Source organism: Carcharhinus amblyrhynchos, chromosome 9 (genome assembly GCF_965287045.1).
Source record: "Carcharhinus amblyrhynchos chromosome 9, sCarAmb.v2.hapA, whole genome shotgun sequence".
Classification (NCBI taxonomy): Eukaryota; Metazoa; Chordata; class Chondrichthyes; order Carcharhiniformes; family Carcharhinidae; genus Carcharhinus; species Carcharhinus amblyrhynchos.
The window spans coordinates 93,169,502-93,195,840 of record NC_137332.1 but is presented as its reverse complement, the minus strand read 5'-3'; the positions used below and the strand labels follow the sequence as shown (position 1 = coordinate 93,195,840).

General features: G+C 43.8%; 1 protein-coding gene across 2 annotated transcripts in view; it reads left to right on the top strand.

The window, feature by feature from the left end:
- Nucleotides 1–4,708: 4,708 nt before the first annotated feature.
- LOC145348055 (uncharacterized) overlaps nt 4,709–26,339 on the top strand; it is a 75,567-nt gene continuing 53,936 nt past the window's right edge. Inside the window, exon 1 of one of the 2 annotated variants that reach the window (XM_080196184.1) lies at nt 4,709–6,115. In XM_080196184.1, coding sequence (XP_080052310.1) covers nt 5,310–6,115 — 806 coding nt within the window. In that variant the 5' untranslated portion in view covers nt 4,709–5,309. Of the gene's footprint in view, nt 6,153–26,339 lie in introns of both variants that reach the window. The other variant, XM_080196185.1, reaches the window with a different exon arrangement.

Sequence of the window (26,339 nt, the reverse complement as noted above, 5' to 3'; positions counted from 1 at the left end):
TGGACCTTTTCCTCTTCAGTTGTACACAGAGAATCTCCTGCAATGGTGAATCTTCCCACCGCCATCGCTCTGGTTCCTACCAAGGGTCAGTCTCTGCTTTTCAATTCAGTTCAGCCGCTCGGGGCTCGCGCTTCCTCACATTCCAACTCCCGAACGCTGGGAGCCAACGGCCGCTGCGCGCGGCAGAACTACAACTGCCATCAGGCACCGCGGCTCCCTCGCTTTTTCCCCTGTTCCATACTGCCGCTCCTCACTGCGCAGGCCCGAGGTCACAGGCAGTATGGGTAATGTAGTGAGAGGCTGCCTGAAAAGCGGCTGCACGGAGCACAAAGCATGGCCGCGCCAAGTGATTGACATGTCCATTGTAGGCGGAGCCCCACGTTCTAGCATTACTTGATTGGCTGTGAGAGCTGTCAATCAGAGCGCTGAGCTGTTTGATTGGAGCTGTGTGTTGGATATTGAGTGTGTTTATTGGAAGCATTTCCCTTCTGATTTACAGGCTGAGTTTTGTTGATGGGTCATTGCTGAATATGAGAAGGTGAGGTGTAATTTTCTGGGAGAGGCAGAGACACATTTATTGAAATGTCTTTTAATGTCTTCGTTAAAGATTTTTACCTAAAGGCCTCAGCTTTTCCCAAAAGCCTGGGCTTCGATTTGATATTTTTGCTGTATCTGATAGCTGAATTTGGGATGTGGAGTCTGAATGAGTACAGTGTATCTAATTTGCCAAGATAAACCTTAGCTTCTAGCATTTCTTGTCTATTTTATTTTAGCTGTGCAGTAATCACCAAGTGGAGATGCCGATGTTAGACTGGGGTAAACACTGTAAGAAGTCTCACAACACCAGGTTAAAGTCCAACAGGTTTATTTGGTAGATGTATGGGGCATTGGTGGGGCCGCAGCTGGAGTGCTGTGTGCAGTTTTGGGCGCCGCACCTGCGCAAGGATATTTTGGCCCTGGAGGGAGTGCAGAGGAGGTTTACTAGGCTGATACCGGAGTTGAGGGGATTGAGCTATGAGGAGAGGCTGAATAAACTAGGCTTGTACTCGTTAGAGTTTAGAAGAATGAGGGGAGATCTCATTGAGACGTATAAGATGATGAATGGGATGGATAGGATAGAGGTGGAGAGACTCTTCCCGCTCAAAAAAGACAGTAGGACTAGGGGGCACAGCCTCAAGATAAAGGGGAGGCGGTTTAGAACGGAGTTGAGGAGGAACTTCTTCACTCAAAGGGTGGTGAATCTCTGGAATTCTCTGCCCCTTGAAGTGGTGGAGACTGCCTCGCTAAATATTTTTAAGAAGCGGGTTGATGGGTTCTTGATAAGAGAGGGGATTAAGGGTTATGGGGAGAGGGCGGGAAAGTGGAACTGAGCTACAACAGATCAGCCATGATCTTATTGAATGGCGGGGCAGGCTCGAAGGGCTAGATGGCCTACTCCTGCTCCTATTTCTTATGTTCTTAAAAGCCACTAGCTGTCAGAGCGCTTGCTGCTCCTTCGTCAGGTGAGTGGGAGTTTTATTTAAACCAGGGCATATAAAGACACAAATTCAATTTACAAAATAATGCTTGGAATGAGAAGACAAACACAGGAGACGGCAGACAGAGCACCCTTCGTTGTCCAGTACTTCCCTGGAGTGGAGAAGCTATGACATCTTCTCTGGAGCCTTCAACATGTCATTGATGAAGATAAACATCTCGCCAAGCCATCACCACACCCCCACTTCTTGCCTTCAAAATACCATACAACTTCAAATAGTCTATTGTCCGCAGCAAACTATCCAGCCTTCAGGAGAACAGCGATCACGACCCACACAACCCTGCCGCAGCAACCTCTGCAAGATGTGCCAGATCATAGACATGGGTGCCATCATCTCACGTGAGAACATTATTCACCAGGTACACGTTACATACATGAGAACATAAGAAATAGGAGCAGGAGTAGGCCATCTACCATCTACCCTGCCATTCAATAAGATCATGGCTGATCTGTCGTGGCTCAGTTCCACATTCCCGCCCTCTCCCCATAACCCTTAATCCGCTCTCTTATCAAAAACCCATCAACCTGCGACTTAAAAATATTTAGCAAGGTAGCCTCCACCACTTCAATGGGCAGAGAATTCCAGAGATTCACCACTCTTTGAGTGAAGAAGTTCTTCCTCAACTCCGTTCTAAACCGCCCCCCCTTTATCTTGAGGCTGTGCCCCCTAGTCCTACTGTCCTTTCTGAGCGGGAAGAGTCTCTCCATCTCTATCCTATCCATCCCATTCATCATCTTGTATGTCTCAATGAGATCTCCCCTCATTCTTCTAAACTCTAACGAGTACAAGCCTAGTTTATTCAGCCTCTCCTCATAGCTCAACCCCCTCAACTCCGGCATCAGCCTAGTAAACCTCTGCACTCCCTCCAAGGCCAAAATATCCTTGCGTAAGTATGGCGCCCAAAACTGCACACAGTACTCCAGCTGCGGCCTCACCAATGCCCTATACAGCCGCAGCAAGACCTCCCTACTTTTATATTCAATCCCCCTCGCTATGAAGGCCAGCATCCCATTAGCCTTCCTGACCACCTGCTGCATCTGCAAGCTGGGTTTTTGCGACTCATGCACAAGGACCCCGAGGTCCCTCTGCACCGTCGCCTGCTGCAGTTTTTCGCCACGTAAGTAATAATCCTTCCTACCATTATTCCTACCAAAGTGGACCACCTCGCACTTGCCAACATTAAATTCCATTTGCCAGTTCCTGGCCCATTCACCCAGCCTATCTAGATCCTTCTGTAGACTTTCCACATCCTCCGCGCAATTTGCCATTCCACCAATCTTGGTGTCATCAGCAAATTTTGACACCATACACTCGGTTCCCTCCTCCGGATCATCTATATAAATGGTAAATAGCTGAGGCCCCAGCACCGACCCCTGGGGCACTCCACTAGTCACCAACCGCCAATCCGAATAGCACCCATTGACCCCCACTCTCTGCCTCCTATTTGACAACATACTCTTGCAGCTCGGTTGTCTACCTGATACGCGGTAGAAAAGGATGTCCCGAGGCATGGTACATTGGGAGACCATGCAAACACTACGACAGTGGACGAACGAACACTGCAAGACAGTCACCAGGCAAGTGTTCTCTTCCTGTTGGGGAACACTTCAGCGGTCATGGGCATTCGGCCTCTGATCTTTGGGTAAGCGTTCTCCAAGGCTGCCTTCACGACACACGACAGTGCAGAGTCGCTGAGCAGAGACTGATAGCCAAGTTCTGCACGCATGAGGACGGTCTCAACCGGGATCTTGGGTTCATGTCACCCTATCGGTAACCCCCCACAACTTACCTGGGCTTGCAAAATCTCACTGACTGTCCTGTCTGGAGACAATACAAATCCCTTTAACCTGTGCTTAACGCTGTCTCCACTCACATTGTTTGTACCCTTGAGACTTGATTTGATGTAAAGACTCACATTCCAACCATTATTTTGTAAATCGAGTTTGTGTTTTTATATGCCCTGTTTGTGAATAGAACTCCCACTCACCTGATGAAGGAGCAGTAAGCCGTCCGAAAGCTAGTGGCTTTTGCTACAAATAAACCTGTTGGACTTTAACCTGGTGTTGTGAGACTTCTTACAGTAATCACCAAGCCAGTTAATAATTTCCGCAGTGGTTAAATGGAGCTTTCTGAGCCCTTAGTTGAATTTTGTAAGGGGGCTGTCTTCAGTGATGTGGGTCACTGGGGTGTTCCAGAGCTGTCCTGGTCCCCTGCAAGGGCCTATTTGTGCTGATTTGCTGCTCAAAGGCTTGGTCTGGTAGATATGTGTGCGGAGTGCCCAATGTTGGCGTGGCAGATTGAAATTCTGGGTGGAAGGATTGAGGCATCTGTGATGAGTTTTTAATCGTGGCCTATTGGTTGCATTCCTACTGCCATAGGGTTTCTGCTCTTATTCCTTGGCACTGTGGTCTTAGCCATACAGGATTGAGAGATGTGGGATAAGCAGCAGGTGGATTGATAAGATCCTTGTGCAGTGGCAGGCTGCTGTTGATGTGGACGTTCTACTGGAGCCTTCATGTTGCAATATCCTTGCTTCTAAGGGGTGGGATGTTGCTCAGTACAAGGAGTGAGGGGAGGTGATCAGAGGGTACCCGACACGATACACATTTTTGTGTTCAGCTAGGTATCTACGAGACTGGTGTGAGAAGAGCTTCATCAAAGTGGTGCACAGTACTCTGCAGTAGAGTAGACTGTGACAAGAGCTGATGTCCTTAATGTTTGAACATCTGCACTCTCTGAAGAACCAACAAGTTTGTCAAGGAGGTTGTTTCACGTTTTAATTTTTGCTGGAGTCTTGCTGAAATGTTTTTTTGTCTGCAAGTGTTCAATCAAGGGTAACATCAATCTAAACGGGATGTTATTTGTGGTTCACTCTCTTACCATTCAAGGACATGTTGAATTTCCTCTTGGCGCTGGCATTGTGGAGGTGGAATATACCTGAATCTGTCTTGTTGCTGCTTTTCCTGTGCAGTGTTTTCTCTTTAAATAAATTTGGAAAACCAGGGGAGAAATTTCAAATTTTCCATTGAATTAACATTTCTCCTGACATCCTCCAAGGGTAAAACTGCTCTTTGTCAGTATTGCTGCAGCTCATAGTGAATGGATAGCCCATTTTACACTCTGCTGACTGTCTTTTCCATTGACCGCACGGTGCCTGGGAAGATGGGGTTTTGGGTGGAGGAAAGAAAGTAGCCATGTTTTCTGCTCCTGGTCACTGTCAAGTGTCCTTGTTGGAAACAGAGGGTGTGTGACAGTTAAGTGAGGGAAAAGAAAGGATTTGCATCTGACCCCCCACACAAGGAAATACTGACACAGTGGAATCATCTACAACTGAGATGTCAGACCCTTCAGTAAAGGAAACAAGGGAGTTGGAGGAAATCATGTTTCCTTTCCTGTTTTACAGAAGGATTTCACTCTACTGCACCAGAGAATACAGAGAGGATAGACACTACAGATAAATCCTGACCATCACCCAGTGAACAATTGCAATGGGAAGATACACAGAAGGTTGGGCAGTGAAACCATCATCTGGAAATCCATCAGAACATATCTTTCAGAAGGTTCAGCTATGGGTGATCAGTCAAGGTGAGGTTGGGAAGAATTGACCTCCAAGTGTGTTGAGAGGTTCAATCATTCATCAAGCCTCATGAACCACTGACTCATTTCTACAGTTGAGAGGCTATCCAAGGGTGAGGACTTCTCCACAGGATCATGCAATCTCCTAAACACAAGGTGTACATGTTGTACAACTGGTAACACAAAGACAACCATATGGAAGACAAACCATTCAAGTGTGAAGTATGTGACAGAGCTTTCACACAGTCATCGACGCTTGTGAATCACCAACGCATTCACACTGGGGAAAAACCATTTAAATGTGACATGTGTGACAAGGGTTTTACACAGTTATCAGGTCTGGTGAATCACCAGCCCATTCACACAGGAGAGAAACCATTCACCTGTGAGGTGTGCAACAAATCATTCTCGCAGTCATCGACCCTCCTTGTGCACCAACGCATTCACACAGGCGAGAAACCATTCCGGTGCAAAGTGTGTGTGAAATCATTCTCACGATCATCGCACTTGCGCAGACATGAACGCACTCACACTGGAGAGAAACCATTTACATGTGAGGTGTGTGATAAACCATTCTCATCATCATCAGATCTCCACAGGCACCAACGTATTCACACAGGGGAGAAACGATACATATGTGAGGTGTGTAACAAATCATTCTTATCATCATCAGATCTCCGCACACACCAACGCATTCACACAGGGGAGAAGCCGTTCACGTGTGAGGTGTGTGAGAAATCATTCTCTGACTCATCAAATCTTCGCATACACCAACGCATTCACACAGGGGAGAAACCATTCAAATGCTATGTGTGTGCGAAATCATTCTCTGACTCGTCAAGACTCCTGCTCCATCAGAGGATTCATACAGGGGAGAAACCATTCACGTGTGAGGTGTGCAACAAATCATTCTCTGTGTCATCGAGCCTCCGTGTGCATCAACGTATTCACACAGGGGAGAAACCATTCATATGTGATGTGTGCAACAAATCATTCTCTCAGTCATGGAACCTCCATGTCCATCAGAGGACCCACAAAGTGAAGTAACCATTGAATGTTGAGGTTTGTGATGAACCTTTTGTGACATCTTTGATGCTCCTGGGACACTAGAAGATTCACAAATGGGAGGAACTCTTCAGCTGTGATGTTTGTGATTGGCCGTTACCTAATTCTGGTTTTCTGAAGCAGCAGTGGGTACACATGGGTGAGAAACCATTCAGCTGTTGGGGTGTGACAAGACTGTCCCATAGTCAGTGTATGCTCTGCTCCATCAACACACTCACACAGGGGAGAAACCCCATTGGTGTGAGTTCTGTAGACCTGAATTCAGACACATGATAAATGATTGCGAAATTCAGCACAACGCATTATTTCCACACTATCACCAGTCAAATGCAAAGGCAGCAATGAAAATTTACAAGAGACTCATTAAAAAATGTCAAGTGGGTCTGCCACAGATTTTTAAAAATATTTTATTCACAAGATGTGGAAGTTGCTGGCTTGGCCAGAATTTCTTTCATATCCCTAATCGCGCTTGAGAGAGTGTTGGTAAGCTGCCTTCTTGAACCGCTACACCCACGGTGCTGTTAGGTGGGAGTTCCAGGATTTTGACCCAGCAACGAGAGGGAACAGCGATATATTTACAGGTGCTGGTGTTCTCATGTATCAGCTGCTTTTGAGTATTGGTCATGGATTTGGAAGATGCAGTCTAAGGAACCTTAGTGAGTCCCTATAGTGGAGTGCAGTGTATCTAATTTCCCAGGATAAACCAGAGCCCTTCAATCAGCTATACTGAAGCAATATTTTCCTTAACTTCTTCTAGCACTTCCTGCCCAGTGTGTTTTCTTCAAATAATTCTGGAAAAAAGAGAAGAAATTTCAAAATCTCCATTGAATTAACATTTTTTCCTGTTCTTTTATACATTAAACACATTCTCAAAGGGTAAAGCTGGTCTTCACCAGCAAGACTCAAGCACATTGTGAATTGATCTCCCATTTTACACTCTGCCTGACTGTCTTTTCTGTTACTCTCACAGTAGCTGGAAAGATGGGGATCTAGAAAATAGCCACGTTGTCTGCTGCTGATCACTACCTGGTGTTCCTGTTGAAAAAAAGGGTATAACAGTCAAGTGAGCAATAGGAAAGGACTTTCCCTCAGGGGAATAGCCATAGCTTAATAAACTTAAAAATAAACCTAAAAAAAAGCATCTCCTCGTGGTAGTGAATATTCTCTATGCCAACCACAGGAGAGAGTTGTGCAGGTGCAGTACCACCCAGTAGCATTGGAGCATACATAGTGATAGTAATGCTGAGTCTCTTGTTTCTGAGTCTTGAGATTGGCTGCACTGTGGAACTGAGTCAGTCCCTTCTGCAAAAGAGAAGAGGATATTGGAGAAAACTACATTTCTTTTTCCTGTTTTGCACCACTACACTGAAGAATAGAGAGAGGATGGATACTGCATATTAGTCCTGACCATCACCCAGTGAACAACTGTACAACTGTGGGAAGACGTCCAGTCCCTTCACAGCATTGCTCGGCACAGAGAAGGTTGGGCAGTGAAACCATGATCTGGAAATTGATTGGGTTAGGGAGCTTTGAGATATCATCAGATCTGAAACTGGTCAGTGGTGTGGAACCTTCCATCAGAACTAACTTTTCTGAAGGTTCAGCTGTGAGTAATCAATCAGGGTGAGGCTGGGAAGAAGTGTGAGTGAACACGAAGTGTAGTGAGAGCTTCAATCATTTAGAGTCTCATGAACGATTGACTCATTCCTACAGGTGAGAGAATATTCAAGTGTGAGGTGGTCTCCGCAGGCTCATAGGAACTTGTAACACACAAAGCGTACCTGTTGTTTTAGGAGAGCAGCCACATGGAAGGGAAATAATTGATTATTCTCGTACTCATCTTTCAGATTCACTGATACATTCACACTGTGGGGAAACCATTCAGGTGTGAGGTGTGTGACAAGTCATTCTCGCAGATATCAAGCTTTGTGTATATCACCACGTTTACACAGGAGAGAAACCATTCAAGTGTAACCTGCGAGCCAAGTCATTCTCGCAGTCATTGAACCTCTGTGAACACCAATGTTTTCACATTGGTGTTCACAGAGGACAGAAACAACATGTGTAAAATTACCTGCAGATCCACACTGGGGAGAAACTATTCGGGTGTGAATATGTGAGAAGACTATCACAGTCAGCCTGTTGCCTGCTCCATCAACACACTCACACAGGAGAGAAACCCTGTCAGTGTGAGCTCTGTAATATAGTTGTTGAACCTCCTGGAACACCAGTGAACCCATGTGGGAGATAAAATATTCCAGTATGATGTGTGTTGGGATTTTTCTGCCTTCTCCTTTCTTGCTAAGCACCAGCATCTCTAAATGGAACTGGAGCTGAGTCACCTTGCAAGGTGTACAAATCATTCTCAGACTTCTGGACAGGCATCAATGCATAAAACACAGGTGAAACCACTCATGTGACATGTGTGACAAATCATTGTCAGGCTCATCAAACCTGCATTACACTGAGAGTTGTCTGTGTCATTCACCCTCCAGTGCTCACACAGGGGAGCTGTCCTTCCAAAGCACGATCTGTCTCCAACTTCTCCCGCAATCAGTTCCATCGTTTCAAGAAGGCTAACTTAACCTTTGACCAGATCTCCAAACATCACCATGTATTAGCAGACAGTGAAAAGTATTGTTTTTTGCGTGCTATACAGACAGAGCATACCGTTTATAGAGAAGGAAACGAGAGAGTGCAGAATGTACTGTTAAAGTTATAGGTAGGGTATAGAGAAAGATCAACTTAATGCAGCGTAGGTCTATTCAAAAACCTGATGGTAGCAGGGAAGAAGCTGTTCTTGAGTTGGTTGGTAAGTGATCTCAGTCTTTTGTATCTTTTTCCTGGAAGAAGGTGGAAGAGAATGATTCTCAACTTTTAGATTGTCATCAAAAGCTTTTGCGGACCACAATGTATGCAAGCCATTTTAAAGATTTTTCTTTACATTGCCTATGGCTAATGGGAATCAAACTTATGTATCAATGGGTATGAAAAATGCAGCTATTTCTAATAGTTTATGATGCACACTCACAAATACATTGCACCGTCACAGCACATTTACCTGCAGTAGGCCCACCAGTGGAAACAGATAACACTTACCTAATGAGAAGGCCAATGTTGTTTCACAAATGTCAAAAGCTGGATGTCAGACTCCAGGGATAACAGTATCAGAGATTTGGTTCAATGTTAAGTTTATTCTGATATTTGGCCTTCAATGCGACAAGTCTTGAAAATGCAGTTTTGCAAAGGTAGGTTGTAGGAAAAAAACATCAGAAACTTTGCTGCCTTGTTGGAAAGTTCCAGGTATTCCAAAGCAACTTTAAGCAAGGAGTAAGTCTGATAGTTCTGAGAAAAATCCAACTTTAAAGCACTGTCACAGGACAGTTCCACAAGGCTGTCTTGTTCTCCTAAGATCAGCTTGTGAGGATGTCATCATCAAGGCTCCCAAAGGAATTTTGTATCCAGTTGAACTTTGTGTCAGAAACAGGGAAGTTCTTGCGAAGCTGTGTTTTCAAACTTTGCAGTGCTCTCTGATGTCATATTTTACATTGTATAGAAACTGCATGTCCTGCATGGCCAAAAAATCTGACAGATTCACAGATAAGTCACAAATTGATTTACCAATTGTTTTGGCCCACATCTCTCTTTTCTTGATCTATTTTGCCCTGCACATGAAAAATTGTCACTAATTCTGCAATAAAACCATTGCTTAAGATTATCTGGAGATTAGGAACCACTGTTTGACTGTCCGGGGTTGATAATTTTACAAACGTTTTTGATGACAATCTAATGGTTCACAGAAGGGAAAAGGTTGAAAACCGCTGGTCTATTTGCTGTTGAAATCCTCATCCATGCTGTTGTTGTTTCCAGACCATTCCAAAGTTCTCCTGTCCAGCTTCTCATCTCCCACCCTCCAGAAACTTCAGGTCAGCTAATACTCTGACTCACACACATTTCACCGATGTGCTTCCTGACCTACACTGCTTCCCAGTCCCCCAGTTTAAAATTCTCATTCTCCAGTACAAATTGTTCTGTGGCCTCACCTCATCCCTATCTCTGTCACACCTCACCCCATCTCCTTCTGAAGTCTCTACACTCCCCCAATTCTGGCCTCTAGTAACTGTCACTAATTCTGTAATAAAATTATTGCTTAAGGTTACCTGCAGATTGGCAATCGCTGTTTGACTGTCCAGACTTGATAATTTTGCATGGATTGACACTGAATTCTATTGGGTCCTTTCGTCAATATCTGCAAACTCTGAAAATGAGTCAGTTGACCAGATTTAGTTTCTGTTGATGGTGGAATTTGCAGCCCAAAGCTCTTGGGAATTGTGGCTGCTGTGGCCAGTTCTGGACACTGCTTTTAGCTCATTCTCTTTTGACTTTTTGAACAGATTTTCCCATTGAATCCAAGCCACTAAGGAATCGATACAGAAGTCTGAGGTCACGTTGGGTGGTTTGCTATGAGATTTATCTATTTACTTGAGGTGACTTTCTCCAGCTGAAATTTGGAAATCAATCTGTCATTTAATCTAACATTTCTTTTCCCCTCAGAGATTACCATTAGCATAGGCACCTCATTCCCTTATGCAATCTTCAAATTTGATCTGATGAGTGATCAACAGTGCTGAGGAAGTTGAGCTGTGTTGACTCAATGCTTACCTGTTGGAGGTAATAAACTAGAAGTCTTTCTGCCTCTGGGACTTGGTGGCCACTAATGCATCTTCAGCCATGCTCATTTCTTTATCATCAAGAGTTGTGTAGTTCTCGCCTCTATTCTCCAACGATGTTGCCAATTTCAGGAACAATTTCTTCAGTCAATCTCTTTGTAGTTACATCCTCTGCGCTGTGCAACATCCCATCGGCAGCACAACTCAAGCCACATAACTTATTGTCTGGCACTGCAGTAAAGCTGTGCACACCTCCCATCCCTTTTGAATCAGCGTGGTTTCAGTTTGCTCACGTCCCTTAGTCCCAACAGCCAGCAGTGCCACTGAATGCCGGCTCAGTGCTGCAGCCAGAGGAGCCACCTCCATCTGTGAGAACACAAGAGCAGGGCTTTGTAGCTCCTCCTGCAGAACCAGATGAGGTGTATGGATAAGCAGCGGCATGAGATCTGGGCATGATGGTGTCTCAGCACTTGTCAGAGCCAAGCTTATTTTGGTATCTTTCACAATACTTATCGTATTTCTTAAGCCTGTGGTAGAAGTCTTTTGTATCTGTTCTGAACTTCTTCAGTAACAGAATCTTTTAGGCTGTCTCTCCTTGTCACACAGCACAAAGTATACTGAATGCATTAGCAACCTTTTTATTCACCTCACTTTCATATAACTTCAAAAAAGTGTTTGTCAATACAAGATCCCACTAGCAGCAAAACTCATATCACATAACTGGTTGTCTGGTGCTGCAATGAAGCTCTGCACACCTCCCGTCCAATTATTCATTCCTTATGAGTTAGATAGTGTGGTTTCAGTTTGCTTGTGTCCCTTGGACTCCGAGAGCAGCCAGCAGTGGCACTAAAGACTGGCTAAAGAGGACACAACTACAAAGAGATCTGACCTGACCAAAGAAATTGTTCCTGAAATTGGCAATACTGTTGGAGAATAGAAGCGAGAGCTGCAAATTATACATAATTGCATTTTTTCCCCTCCGGACCACCTTTAGTATTTTTCATTCATGAGTGAACGAAAGCTACTGAATAAGTGAAAGAACTGTGCCTAAGCAATAAAACGAACTGTCTGTTAGGAACAAAAATTTGAGAAACAACCCACTCTTTCCAGGAAAGCTCAGTGTTGATTTTAGTGATGTTAATAAGCTTGTTTTCAAATCCCTCCATGGCTTCTCCCCTCCCTGTCTCTATAATCTCCTCCACCCCTCAGTGGAATGTCAGCCAGGATTTTGTGTGCTCAAGTCCTGGAGTGGGACTTGAACCTACAACCCTCTGACTCAAGAATACAAAGCTGTGGGTTCAAACTCAACTCCAGATGGATTATTCCATGAACATGGATTAAAATTGTTGTCAGGGTCACACAGGGTCAGACTCTGGGCTCTCTGTACAAACCCCGCCGACCGTTTATTGAAAAACATTTTAAAATGAGTGAAGAAATTATCTTGTGGATGTTTACATATGCATCGATTATGAAGTCAATCAGAACAGTTAAATAAAATTGTTTCCACTAGTCACTGACTTTGTTTCAGTGTTTGTATGAATAAAACTCTGACAAATATACAACAACCACAAATGCAAAAGTTTGGATTGAGTTTACACACATTAATGTCAGTTTTGTCAGAGTAATCGGCTGAAATTGACTATCTGGAATTTTAAATGTAACTAAAACTAAACATTCCTGATCTTAAACATCAGTCAGGAATCTGGTACCAACCACAGAAATAACCACGACTTCAGATAGGAACAATGAGAGTGGTGAGTGCTGATTGCACCTGTTTGAGTTGGCTCTTCAATTACGCTCCAAATCTTTGGGTGTTCAGGCACCAACAGTCTGTCATAGCCATGTTTCCGGTCTATGTGCTGTGACCAGCAAAATACAGGTCAACAGATAATAGATTATTTCTGTGTCACATGAGCAGGAGAAAAAGTTCACATGGTTTAATATAATCATAATTACATTACCTTAATTATTATCTGGAGTTTCTGTTTTTTTCTGATACAGACCAGAATTTTACTGTCCCACCTGCCACAAGAATTGAAGCAGGTGGGAGGTGCACAATGGAAAGGTCTGTTGACCTTGGGTGGGATTTTACAGTTTCAGGATGAGGGAGGCCATAAAATCCCACACAGAGAATTTAAAGTGGTGAACTTTCTCTCTGTTCTTCGCATCTTTATGAGGAGAGATAGAGATGAGGGAAAGCAGGATAGACACAGGAAGGAGATGGGAGGAGAGAGAAGGGAGTAGGACAGAGGATGAGGGCAAAAGTGCAGAGTTGGTGCTTAAGAGATGATAGAGCAAATTACTCGGCAGAATATATGACTTCATTAAATTGATTCCAACACTCGGAGCTCAGCAACAGAGGTCACTGGAATTTTATGGAATAGCTGTTTCCCCAAGATTCCGGAGATAACACATGACTTTGAAATTCACCTGAGGAGACTCGTACAGCTCCCTGAACAGAAAACAATTCCCCTCCTTCACGTAATGTGCAATGACTGACTGAGATTTCTCCATGTGAACTTCACTCACACCAAATCATCCCACATTGCTTTTAGTGCCAGGAACTTGGATATCACATCCATATTCAAGGAAGCTGTGACCTGATGGTCAGCTGATTAGGGACAAGGTTCATCCCTTCTTTCTGTGGCTGTGTCACGTTTCATGTACAACACACTGAGGAGGAAGTGTTGTTTATTGAACGTAATTTACCATTTTATGTTTGCTCTGAAGAAATAATTGAGTTTTACAGACTTTCAATGATCACAGTGCTTTCATACTAATTTATCTCTAGCGCCCAAAACAAAACAATCTCTCTGGATTTTCATTACTGCAAGGAGTGCAGATGTCATGGGCCCTTTTTTAGCATTTTGATTCTAAGTGCTAGGTGGACTTGAAACTGGAAGTATTTCAGATCTGACTTTTAGACCCGTTGTCAGGCGCCGCCATACACATTCTGCCTGCGAAAATATCAGTGATTCCAAATCGTGCTATACAAGCCTGTAGGTGGGGGTTAACGCACCCAAAACCCTGCAGCTATGATCAGTGCCTCCAACTGTGCACGTGGAGACAAAAAGTGATAGAATGCTGCTCCCCTGCCACATTGTTCCGAGCCAGATAATGTTTCCCCCGCTGTCACAGACATTGTCCCACCCCCACAACATTAGCGACCCTCTTATCCCCCGCCCCCTGCCATCCAGACCGATCTCAGGCAGAGAGGCAGCGGACCCTCCCTCCCCCCACCAATCTCAGGCAGAATGGCAGCGGACCCACCCGATTCTGGATGGGCACTGATTCTGGATGGGCGAATGAAGTGGTAAACGGGCAAGTGCCGGTAAAGTTAGGCGTGCAGCCCATTAAGTCTATTTAAATGCATGCAAATGCATATAAATCACCACTGCGCCCATTTCAGGAACTGTCCCAATCGTGGCCATTTTTAGGCCTTGGTAAAGGGGGAACTGGTGCAAAGGCAGATGCTACTCGCCTCACGCCCGACTCTACCAAGTTTTCGCACCTGAAAACAGGCACAATGTAATGGTAAAATTGGGCTCCATGTCTCCAGCTTACCAGCTAAATAAGTCCACCTGCTGTTTTATCGCTGTATTGGGATTTTTTAAAACTACATCCTAAAAGTTATATTCCCAAAACTAATAATAATTTTACAAAACACAGGAACCATGTACTAAGTATTCACATCTCCCACCAGAAGAAAATGAAAAGGTGTCACCAAGTGGTGTGTTTTCATTTAAACTGTTTAGACCACACATGGAATACTGCGAATATTTTTGGTTCCTTTATCTGATGAAAGATGTACTGGCATTGGAGATAGTCTAGAGGTTCACTAGATTGATCCTGGATATGGAGAAATTTTTTTTATGAGGATGTAGGATGGGCCTGTACTCACTGGAGCTCAGAAGAATGAAAGGTGACCTTATTGAGACATATAGGATTCTCAGAGGGCTTGACAGCGTAGATGGTAAGAGGATGTTTCATTTTGTGGGAAAGTCTAGGAACAGATGGCATAATCTCAGAATAAGAGTTCGCCCATTTAACACAGTGATTAGGAAGAATTTCTTCTCTCAGAAGTTAGTAAATCTTTGGAATTCTTGACCACAAAAACGCTGTGGAGGCTGGGTCTTAAGTATGTTCAAGGCCAAGATAGATATTTAATCAGTGAGGGATTCAAGGGTTATGGGGATATTGCCTGTGCCCAAGTTCCTTCCAGGGCCTTCTTTTGCCTCAACACACAATATCCATTTCGGTTTTGGTTTCATTTCACTTAAAATAAGGCTGGGTGCTGGGCTGAATGTATTAAAGACAGGTGAATACCTGTGAATTTGTGTGACCTGGCCCATCTGTACAAGATCTATTTCTATAAAAATCTACTGTCACAAAATTTAGGAAAACTTCATGCCAATTTCTCAGGATCTAAAGGACTGAGTAAGCTGATCCCACACAATTAATTCTGACCATAAAAGAGGCAAAGATATTCCCCCTTCAGCATGTATAGGAATCTGCAATCAAACCCAACATTCAGATAAATTGACAGTTCTACCGTAAGTCATATACAGATAAGTGTTAGTATGCAGTTCCTGATGGACTGTCTGAATCAAAAATCGTAAATTCAACAACAAAAGAATAAAAAAAGTTCACAATCATTTTTGATGCTTATCAACTGACAGTCTCTATACTTTCCTTTATATCTCTCAGCTGCATGTCAATATTAAGAAAATGGAAAATTAGTTACAGATTTGTGCAACAATTATGATACATTCAACTTCAGGCCAGTTACATGACAATCAGTCTTGGGGTTATGTCAGTTCTCATCTTCTCTTGACCTTGTAACTATCTAGAAATCTCTGTACATATATAAACAAATATAAACAAAATGCCTTTTGGCACTGAAGTTAGTATGACATTAACTGAATCTATTTCCTCTGCTCTAACATTCCCAATTTCCTGGTGCCATGATTGGTCTAATCTAATAATTTGTCTGCAAATCTAAATTATCTATTATCAGGAATGCAGTGATAACAGCCATGATGATCCCCTGTTCTGCTGAGTCATCCATCCGCTGGGACAATTTTGTTATTTTTGACAATTGCTTAGTAGGATATGGTTTCAGCTGCATCCAGTGCCACCATCAAGGACTGTACTTTTTATCAATTAGGGCACATATTTGTCCTGTGATAATCATATTATAGGGACCCTCCCATCAGATGCCTAGCCCTTTTTTGTCTGTCATGAGTTTCACCATTTCCTTGTCCCCTGGTATAAGTAACTTAGGAGTGTTCCCCTCTGCCAATCTCATCCAGTCTCTGTGCTACTGTTGAATGATTACCTGCTTTTTTGAAAGAATGTAAATGATCTACTAAACCCCTCATATATTGAAATACTGCTTCTCAGCTAATTTCAAATTCTCCTCTACCTGTTATCGCATCCTCTGGGGAGACGCAATTGCTACCAGTCGTCAGTTCAAAAAGGGTTAACCCTGTGCCTCAAGAAGGTCGCAACAATATTGCGGGCAAACTCTGTACCCAATTGTTTCGTTCTTCTAAAATAGCTTTAGCTGAACAATTCTTTGGTGTTCGGTTCATTCATTCTACCATTCCTGAATTCTGGGGGCGATATGGTATGTGAAACCTTTGTCTTATCCCTAACACCCGGAAACCTTTTCTTAAAACTTTTCCTGTAAATGGAGTTCCCTGATTGAATCTAGCTGAAGAGGCATTCTCCACCTAGGTATTATTTCATTCGCCAATATCAAAGCTACAGTTTTGGCTGCGGCATCTTACATGAGAATACTTCAACCCACAGAGTAAACTGGTTGATAATTACTAAACAATAAGTCTTCCCTTTCTCTCTCGGCCGTGATCCTATAAAATCTATTTGCAAGTATTGCCCTGGCTTGGATCATGGCTGATTCTTCACCTTAACCTGGCAGTGATGGCCTGGTTCCACCAGAGGGCACTGCAGACATCTCTGATGGAATTTTGCCGTATCTTCTCCTGTGCCTTGCCAGCACCAGCATTGTCCCATTAATCTCAACATTTTATCTCTATCTGCATAAGGTAATCCATTTAACAAGGTTTGCTGTACTGCTTCTAGGGCTATTGTTTTTCCTTCCCTTCTCCATACACCAACCTGGCCTTTCTGTCCCCCTGTTTTTCCCGCTGCTGCTTCTCCTCCTCTGATGTTTGTTCTTGTATCTGTTTCACATCGATGTCTGTACTAACTTGAAATGCTGCCACATCTTCAGTTTGTGTCCATTCCCAATTCTATTCCAACAAATCTTCACAGCACGAAGAAACAGCCCTGCTGTTTCTTCTTTGTGCTGGATTTTCAATCTTTTTATAAGCATGGACTTTTATTATACCTGCTGTTAAGGGGTTGTGGGCTGTTTGGATCAGATCTTTAATCAAATTCTCATGTTGTACATGCCCTCCGTTAGATGTTATAAAACCACATCTGTCCCAAGTTGTCATATAATCACGTATTACTCCAAAAGCATACCAGCTATCTGTATAGGTGTTAATTCAACTTACAACTCTGTTACTTGTGCTGAATTATTCCCTGGAATTTGTTCTCCTGCAATCAATGATCCCTCATCATTTACCACTGCCCATGCAGTGTGGAGTTCACTCTTAACATATTTTGTAGCTTCATCTACATATAGGTTAATTATCTCTCTCCTGCAAGTGATTCTTCTGCTAAACTCTCTCTTACTCCCTCTGTCACTTCCTGTCAAGTGCCTGTCAAGAGATTTGCTTCTCATTTTGAAGGTCTTCATCAAAAACCCCTTTTAACCTCCCAGCTTCTAAGAACTGAACGATTGTGTGACGACTGTGGAGGATTACTTTTCCCATCAGAATAAGTGGCTCAGAAACACTGCCCACATGGCATATGCTAACGCTCTAACACATCAATGCACTGAAACTGAATCTAGTTGGGCGGAGTAATATCCCATTGGTCTTAACCCATCCCTATGCTGTTGGGTTACTATAGCAGCAGGTCTGGTAATCTTTACGCAGGAGATTGTGCTGTAAATCGGAGAAAGTGTACATTTCCTCCTCTCCCCACTCTATCATTTTGTTGCAAGTCCTTCCTCCTTTAATCAAATCCGACAAAGGTTTCACAAATACTGCATAATCTTTCACAATGATTAAAAAGTCCTAGTACTTGTCTTACCCCTTCTACAGTGAGAGGCCTTTGCATACAAAGCATAGCTTTCTTTCAGTTTTGGATTTCACGTCCTCTGGCAGTTCTGCTCAGCTGAATTCCGCAACCCAGAGTCTGCGCAGTGAGGAATGCCAGTATGGAATCAGGATCCCAGCTCACAGTGCCTGACAGGAGATGTAGTTCTGCTGCGCCTAACAGCGGTTGCCACCCAGTATTCGGAAATTGGAATGTGAGGAAGCGTGAGCCCCTAGCGCCTGTCATGTCAGCGGGGCTGAAATCCGAGGTGTGCACCTGTAAATCACAGCCCCAGGAACTAGGAGCGCGGCCGGTTAAACTCCATCTCCAATCCACAATTTGGGGATAAATGGAGAGAAGTTGTTCCCACTTGTGTGGGGGATTTCAACACTAGGGGCCACAAAAATAAGACGGTCAACAATAAATGCAATGACGAATTCTGGAGAAACTGCTTTGCCACAGAATGATTAGAATGTGGAACTTGCTCCTACGAGGAATAGTTGAGACAAATAATTTTGATGTATTTGATGGGAACCAGGTAAGCAGATGACGGAGAAATGAATCGAAGGAACTGCTAATGCGGTGAGATAAAATAGGTAGAGAGAAAGCTCATGTGGAGTATATGCACTGGCAGAAAGCGGATGGGCTGAATGTCTATTTTTGTGCTTTAAAAACCAGAAACAAAAGGGAAATTGCTGGAAGTACTTAGCAGGTCAGGCAGCATCTGTGGAGAGAAACAAAGCTGTTTTAAGGTGAAACTCTCAACTTTTATTAAAGATTGCTCATCTGCCCCTACCACCCCTCCTCACAGCAGCAGACGTTCCGAAATGCTCTTGATTTTGTTTCCTCGTAATTTTTCAGCCTGCAGTCAATCTCCCAAGTCCAGAATGTGAAAAACGCCGCTCACAGTCAAACAATTTAGTCGAGTCAAGTTCGAAGGAGCAAGATATTTTAACGTTCTTGCAAGACCGGGTGTCCAAAAGATAGGCACACTTTACATCGAGTTTAAGCAAGCGTTTTATACTATTTCTACAAGCATATTAATCAATTACACAATACGTTGTTCTCCCCTAATTGGTGGTCCCTGTCCTAATAGTGTGTTGTTGTTCCCCTATTGGCTCATGGTGCCCTAACCACAGGCTGTGCTGTACGTTGGCTCCTGTCCCAAGTCCCCTCTACTCCCCTTCTAACCATATTTTCCTGTTATTGCAAGAGTGCATATTGTAGGGTTGATTCAATATGCTTACTTGATTAGTTCTCATGGGAACTTATCCGTCTTATCAAGAACTGTTAACATGTCCAGTTCAGACCGGCTGTATTCAGTCTTCTGCTAACTTAATCGCTGATGTCCCTACTATCTCAGTGACCTTCATCCCCCTGTAGTTAGAAAATATGCTCAGTTGCAGAAACAACACATCTTGCTTATCATTTGTCTCACAATCTGGACCTTATACATTCTTACAGGATGTGATGTACGTGCCTTACTGCATGCTGCACACCTGGTGTTATCCCTACACAATAGGCAGTTTCTTCACTGTTCTTGACCATAGTTCTGTTAGCATCAGTGAATTTTATATTCTGTGTTTGTGACTAAATCCACAATTGTTCCCATAATGTGGTTTGGCAATGTGCCTGACTATATCCAGTCTACCTGACTTTAGGCTATTTCTCTATGGTGTGCAGATATATGTGTTAACAGCATCTTTACCTGTTGTTCACAATTCCCCCTCCTTTTAGCTTGCTGTTAACACATCCATCGCAAATCCTTACATTTCAAATTCCTGGAGCATCTTTTCCACTGTTTTATCTACTTCGTCATCCAGTTCATTTCCCATTTCCAATAAATTCATTCTCTCCCCATGATCTACCGCGGACATTTTCTTTGTTAGTGTTGTTTCAATCAGCCGTTGGACCAGTCCCCTCACACAGGGGATTATGCAACATCCCACCTTTACCAATACTCCTGCCACTATTATTAAAGAGGTCAGTGCTGACACCACCATTCCTTTCCACTTTCCAAACCAAAACTCCAACCAATCAGTGAATACGTTGTTAACCCCAGAGTTTTCTGCTATTTCTTCTGCTAAGGTTGTTAGTCCTTGTAGGGCTCAGGTTATGGAGCCATCAGGGGCCGTGTCGTTTGGGATGAAGGTACAGCACTTCCCCCCGCAACGTTACACACACTCCTCCTTTTTCTGCTAGCATCATATCCAAGGCCATTCTATTTTCCCACGCCATTCTACTAGTGGCGTCTAGTTGTTCCGCCAACCCCTGGACAGCATCTCTGGTATAGTTAATGAATCTCTGTTGGTTATAATATATATAATTTATCCAATCCACATTCTTATTTACTGTCACCCACCAAAGCAAGGACTCAAATCCGGCTGCGATCTGATTCCTGGCTTTGAATTCATCCGGGACTCCCTGAGACACTCCTATGGGATCCGGGTATATCTTTTCATCAAAAGAAGTTCCTATCGCTGACCTCTTGTTCTTCCTGATCGTTTTGGATCCTTCAAATGCCAGGGTAAATGGTATAGCCAATTGGACAATGGCACATGTACCCTTCCACTGGGGGGGTAGAGTTGGCCTCAGTACCCTTCCTCCATAATACCACCATATATCTGCCCTGGGGATGTTCAATGATGAATAGTTCCCTCCCGTCCCGTTCTCCATAATGCTCCTGACCTCTGAGCATGATTCTAACTCCCCCATACCATGAGTTAACCCTGCCCCTTGTCTGCTCACACATGAAGTGTGATTCACAACGGTAGCGAGAAACTGAGGGGGAGACTTTAAATCCTTTGCTTCCACAGGAGGGAACATTAGGGACAGGGATGTGCAGTTTAGGTTGCCCCATGCTCTCTTCTCTTGATATAGGGTCAACATACACTCCATGCCCCCTTCGTCGCATTTCCATCCCAGAGGGAAGGGTACTATTTGGGCTACCGGCCTCCCAGATGCACAGGCGTAGCAATTGCTCTTATTTAAGCTTTTTACAGTGTATTTGACCCATTCTACCGAGGCATTGGTTTCCTCATATCCAGTCTCTATTTCAAAGGTCTGTCTCGGGTCTTTTTTTGGCCTTGGAGGGAGTGCAGAGGAGGTTTACTAGGCTGATGCCGGAGTTGAGGGGGTTGAGCTATGAGGAGGAGAGGCTGAATAAACTAGGCTTGTACTCGTTAGAGTTTAGAAGAATGAGGGGAGATCTCATTGAGACATATAAGATGATGAATGGGATGGATAGGATAGAGGTGGAGAGACTCTTCCCGCTCAGAAAGGACAGTAGGACTAGGGGGCACAGCCTCAAGATAAAGGGGGGGCGGTTTAGAACGGAGTTGAAGAAGAACTTCTTCACTCAAAGGGTGGTGAATCTCTGGAATTCTCTGCCCGTTGAAGTGGTGGAGGCTACCTCGCTAAATATTTTTAAGACGCGGGTTGATGGGTTTTTGATAAGAGAGGGGATTAAGGGTTATGGGGAGAGGGCGGGGAAGTGGAACTGAGCCAAGACAGATCAGCCATGATCTTATTGAATGGCGGGGCGGGCTCGAGGGGCCAGATGGCCTACTCCTGCTCCTATTTCTTATGTTCTTATTACTTTCACTGCCCCTGGGTCGAGGTGAGGGACCTTCTCCTTTTGGTCGGGTGATTTCAGATTTTTATCTACATATAACCGGAAACAACATTTCAGTTTGCTATCCTTTCCTCCTTCTTTTACTCTGACCCCAAATAGGGCCTGATGCAACTGTTGGTGAAGGATTTCCCCCCCCACCCCTTCCAGTACGCCAGTCTCATTTATCACATAACTTCCCAACTTTTCAGACCATTTGGTCCCTGTTATTATTATATATATGGGATTGCATTTCTTGTCTATGCATTCTGGTCCTGGCCGCATATGCTTCTGGTGGATTGATATTATGGGAGGGAGTTCACCCCGCGGATACTTGCCGTCTGCGTAAAATTGTAAGGATTCAACCAAGTATTTTCGTTGGCTCATCAGATCCCCACATACTACCAGGGAACATAGGTCAGTCTCTACCACTTGTGGTGTAGGGAGATCCAGAACCGTGACTGAGCTCATAGTGTCCCCCCTTTCCATTTCTAACTCATCTGGATCATAACCCATACTTGCAAGAACTCCTTGGGATAAGAGGAAGGAGAGCATTATCAAGATTATCCCTTTCATTCTATCCCTTTCCCGTTACCTTTCAGGGGAGAACTTAATTCAAAACAGTTCTTTTCCCGCATCCACGCCACTACTAAAAATTGATTACTTAGAGTCTTTTAAATTTCAGCTTCAAAGGTTCTCCAGCCAGCTCGACCGCCCACGCATTGGAGTTGTCAGGGGGTTTTACCGGTCCCTTGATTCCAGTGTGATGTATCCACCCCTTCTCAGCAGTCCTGATCGCTGTCTCAGTTGTTAGGAGTGCTTGATATAGTCCCTCCCATTCCGGTTGCAGCTTAGTTTCTTTCCATGACTTTACCAGGACCCAATCTCCTGGTCGGATTGTATGTACCGTGAAGTCGAAGGGTGGAGTCTGCGACAATAATCCTTGTTTCCTAAAGAAGGATTTAGAGGAGGACAGACCCAGTATATATTTCTTTACAAATTGATCATTCATTTCAGGAACTGGTAACTCCCTGGCTGCTCCCATATAAGGCAGTCCAAACATCATTTCATAGGGGGATAAACCCAAATCCTTTCGAGGAGCTGTACGAATACGCAAAAGTGCTATTGGTAAGCACTTGGTCCAAGGCAGTTTTGTTTCTATTATTAGCTTAGATAAATGCTTTTTAAGGGTCTGGTTCATTCGTTCCACCCGTCCAGAGGAGAGTGGATGCCAAGGTATCCAAGAAAATCCCATGATATTCCTAATCCTTTCATTATCCCCTGAAGCACCTTTGATGTAAAATGGCTTCCCTGATCAGAATCTACATTCTCTACCAAACCATATCTAGGCACTATTTGTTCGAGTATAACCTTTGAGACCCCTCCTGAGGTTGCTGAGGCCATTGGGTATGCCTCCACCCATCCAGTCAAGTGATCAACTAGGACCAAGATGTATTTTAACCTTCCCACCAAGGGCAGTTCGGTGAAATCTATCTGGATACTCTGGAACGGTTCCCTTCCTCCCAATGGGGGTTTTCGCAGCGCCTTCTTGTTGATTTTTTTACATATTATGCATCCCCCACAGCTCTGCGTTGCTATAGTATGGATTCCCTTACAACCATATTTTCTCAGTTCTATATCGCACATGGCCTGGGCTCCCCAGTGACTTCCCTGATGTAAGCGGGCCATGATTTCCCTCATTACTTATTTGTTTACCATTTCTCTTCCATCCGGCAGTACCCATTTTCCTTCCTCAGTTTCCCTAGCTCCCATCTCAGTCAGCTCCTCTTTTTCCTTCTCTGTAAAGATTGGATTCCCTCCAGGGGGCATTAGGGGAATAAGGGCCTGCATCCTGATTGGTTGTGGGTTTAGGGCTGCCTCTTTTGCTATTTCATCGGCTAGCCTGTCCACGGACATCTCCTTGATCCCTTGGGATATTAAATGTCCCAAATATAACACCTGTGTCTTTCCTATTTGGACCTTTTCCAGATTTGCCTTTAACCCTTGATCTTCCAAGTGCTTCAAGATCGAGTATAATGCTGTCTAAAGTGAAGTTCCACTTGAGTTTTAGAGGCTATCAAAATATTGTCTACATACTGTAAGATTGTGCTCCCTTTTGAGTTCCAACTGTTCTAGAAGTTACTCATTGTTTGGTGAAATATGGCCAGGCTATTATGGAATCTAGTCCATGTATATTGCTTATCGCCTACTGTGAAGAAAAACTTGTCCTGTCAGTTAAAGTTCAAGGGGATGGACGAGAACTCGTCAGCTATATCTAACACTGTAAATACTTTGTGGGACAATGATAATACCAAAATTTGGCATTTGAACTCCAGGGCTGGAGTTTTCCCAGTGACACTAGGATCTGATGTCTTTCCCTGGTGTGAAGGATTTAAATTGGTCAATGGATTATTTACTGTTCCTCCCCTCGTTACCGGAGCAAGGTTGCAGACCTTCTCCTCAGTATCAAAGTCGCCCCCAGGTGCTGTGAGTTTCATGGTCATACTGCCAGGGTAGGGAGGTAATGTCCCCTTGCAGTAGTCTTCTAACACTTGGTTTTGTTTCTCCAGTTCCCATACCCTGAATTCTAATTCCTTAATCTTTTTTATCCTCACTCCACTTCTTGGTGGAAGTGACTACTTGTTCAATTAGTCCAGCTAACTGATGTATTAACAATACTGCTATTTTCTTTGTTTGGTTTCTCTTTTCTAACTCTCTAATCTGTGATTCTGATGTTTTAATTCTCTCCTTGCCGTCAGCCCATTTTTTTTTTACCCAAGACTGAGATGTGTTCAATTAATCCGGTTTAAACCTGTTTAATTAATTCAAACTAAGAGAATTCCAATTTTCTTAGTTCTGTCCTTTTTTTTCCAATCATTTCCATTGTTGATCTAGCGAGTGAAATGGATCCCACCCCTCTTTCCTCCTCTGTTTAATGAATTTGTTCCTTTCCATTACATACTTGTTTATCAGGGATCCTGGGTCCCCACTGTCCTTGTCCTGCCATAACACCGATAAGTTTATACTCACCACCTGGAGTCCTCTATTCTCTCCTTTCTTACTCTCCCACTCCTAGGTCGCTCTTATCAGAGTCCGGTGATACCTGTCAGGGGTGATCAGTGCCCTTCGTACCACCGCTCACACTCGTGAGCTTACACCCTTAAGCTCACACTATGAAGCCGGCTTTTTCTTCTACTCCGGCGATCACTCAGACAGATTCTTTCTTACTCACATCTGAACATCACATCCCAGGCATCCTTCTCTGGCCTTTACACCCACTTCAAACTCCTGACCTTCGCGTAGGGGGGCTACCCCTCTTAACAACTCGTCTAAGGCTGGGTGTAAAGACAGATGCCTCCTTATCTGTACGTGTTCAGCTCAGACCTCTCACACACTCTCACACTCTTTCATCACAGATGAGCACCTACTGTACTTTGATTCACTCCCTTAAATTCGGTAATCTATTCCGGAGCTCCGGTTGTGGCCATTCAACTGGACCCGTAAACAGATCCCGGGTTTCAGCACCAATTGTTGTAGGTAAAGATACCTCTGAGACTAATTGTGAGTCAAAGTACAGCAGTTTATTTAACAAAAGCCTGATTCAGAAAATCCAAAATAAGATTTATTTTTATCACCTTTAAATATCCCCACTAAATTCAGACCCTTGCACATTCTTACAATTCTAGTACAATAAAACAAAACATTCCACAAGAGCACACAACTGAATGTTATCACTTGGAGCACAGATGCACGAAGAAATACTGAAAGTATTCTAATGTGCGATCTACATGATTAATTATTTCTACAGCTCCGCCTTTGTAACAAACACAGGCAAGTACAAAATCAAATCTACTGTGTGCCTAAATGGTTAACTCTCCTTACAACTTTAAGATGAAATGTAATGCCACCTTTCCCACTTGGCAGAACTCAAATCTCTGTCCGATCCCTATGTAATTTATTAAACTTGAAGCAATTCACTTTGGCTATACCTATTACATCACATGAGGCTCTCGATTACACAGTTACACCCTCTCTCTCTCTTTCTCTGTACCATACAGAGTCAGCCTGCTTGTCTCTTTTTAACCCTTTACTGATGGGAACTCACTGGCCTCTAATAAATTTGACCATGTTTGATTCAGGTGCCTCATGTCATGACAAATCCCTTTCTCCCTCAAACAGTCACATAGTCATGCACAATTCCAAATACATAACCGCTATTAGCGTTCTCCCCGCACCTCAGTAAAAGCCTATGTCAGGGTTACCAGTTCCGCCACTTGTGCTGACATACTTCCCTCTACTCTTCCTGCTCGGACCCATTGTAGGTCCATCCCATTCATGGTGATCCATCTATATACTTCGTGACCCATCCACAAACTCCAGTGCCTCTAGGGGCACCTCCCTTATTCTATTTTCCTCTGCTCCCTCATCTTGTACTAGGTGTTGTTGGACCTCCCCCGCAGCCCCTAAATTAACATCATTGACTGGTAGATTCTGGTTATTCACCAAGGGGCGGTAAGGTGGAGGTAAGTGGTTCAGAACGTCCCATGATGGTGGAGGGGCAGTAAGAGGATCCTTTTCTTTTTCCTTGTTTATTATATCCATGGGATATAATCGATATTCTCCTCCTCCTACCCAGCAACTTGCATAGTCAATTTCTTTCTGGGACGCCGGCTGCTCCTGTCTCACATA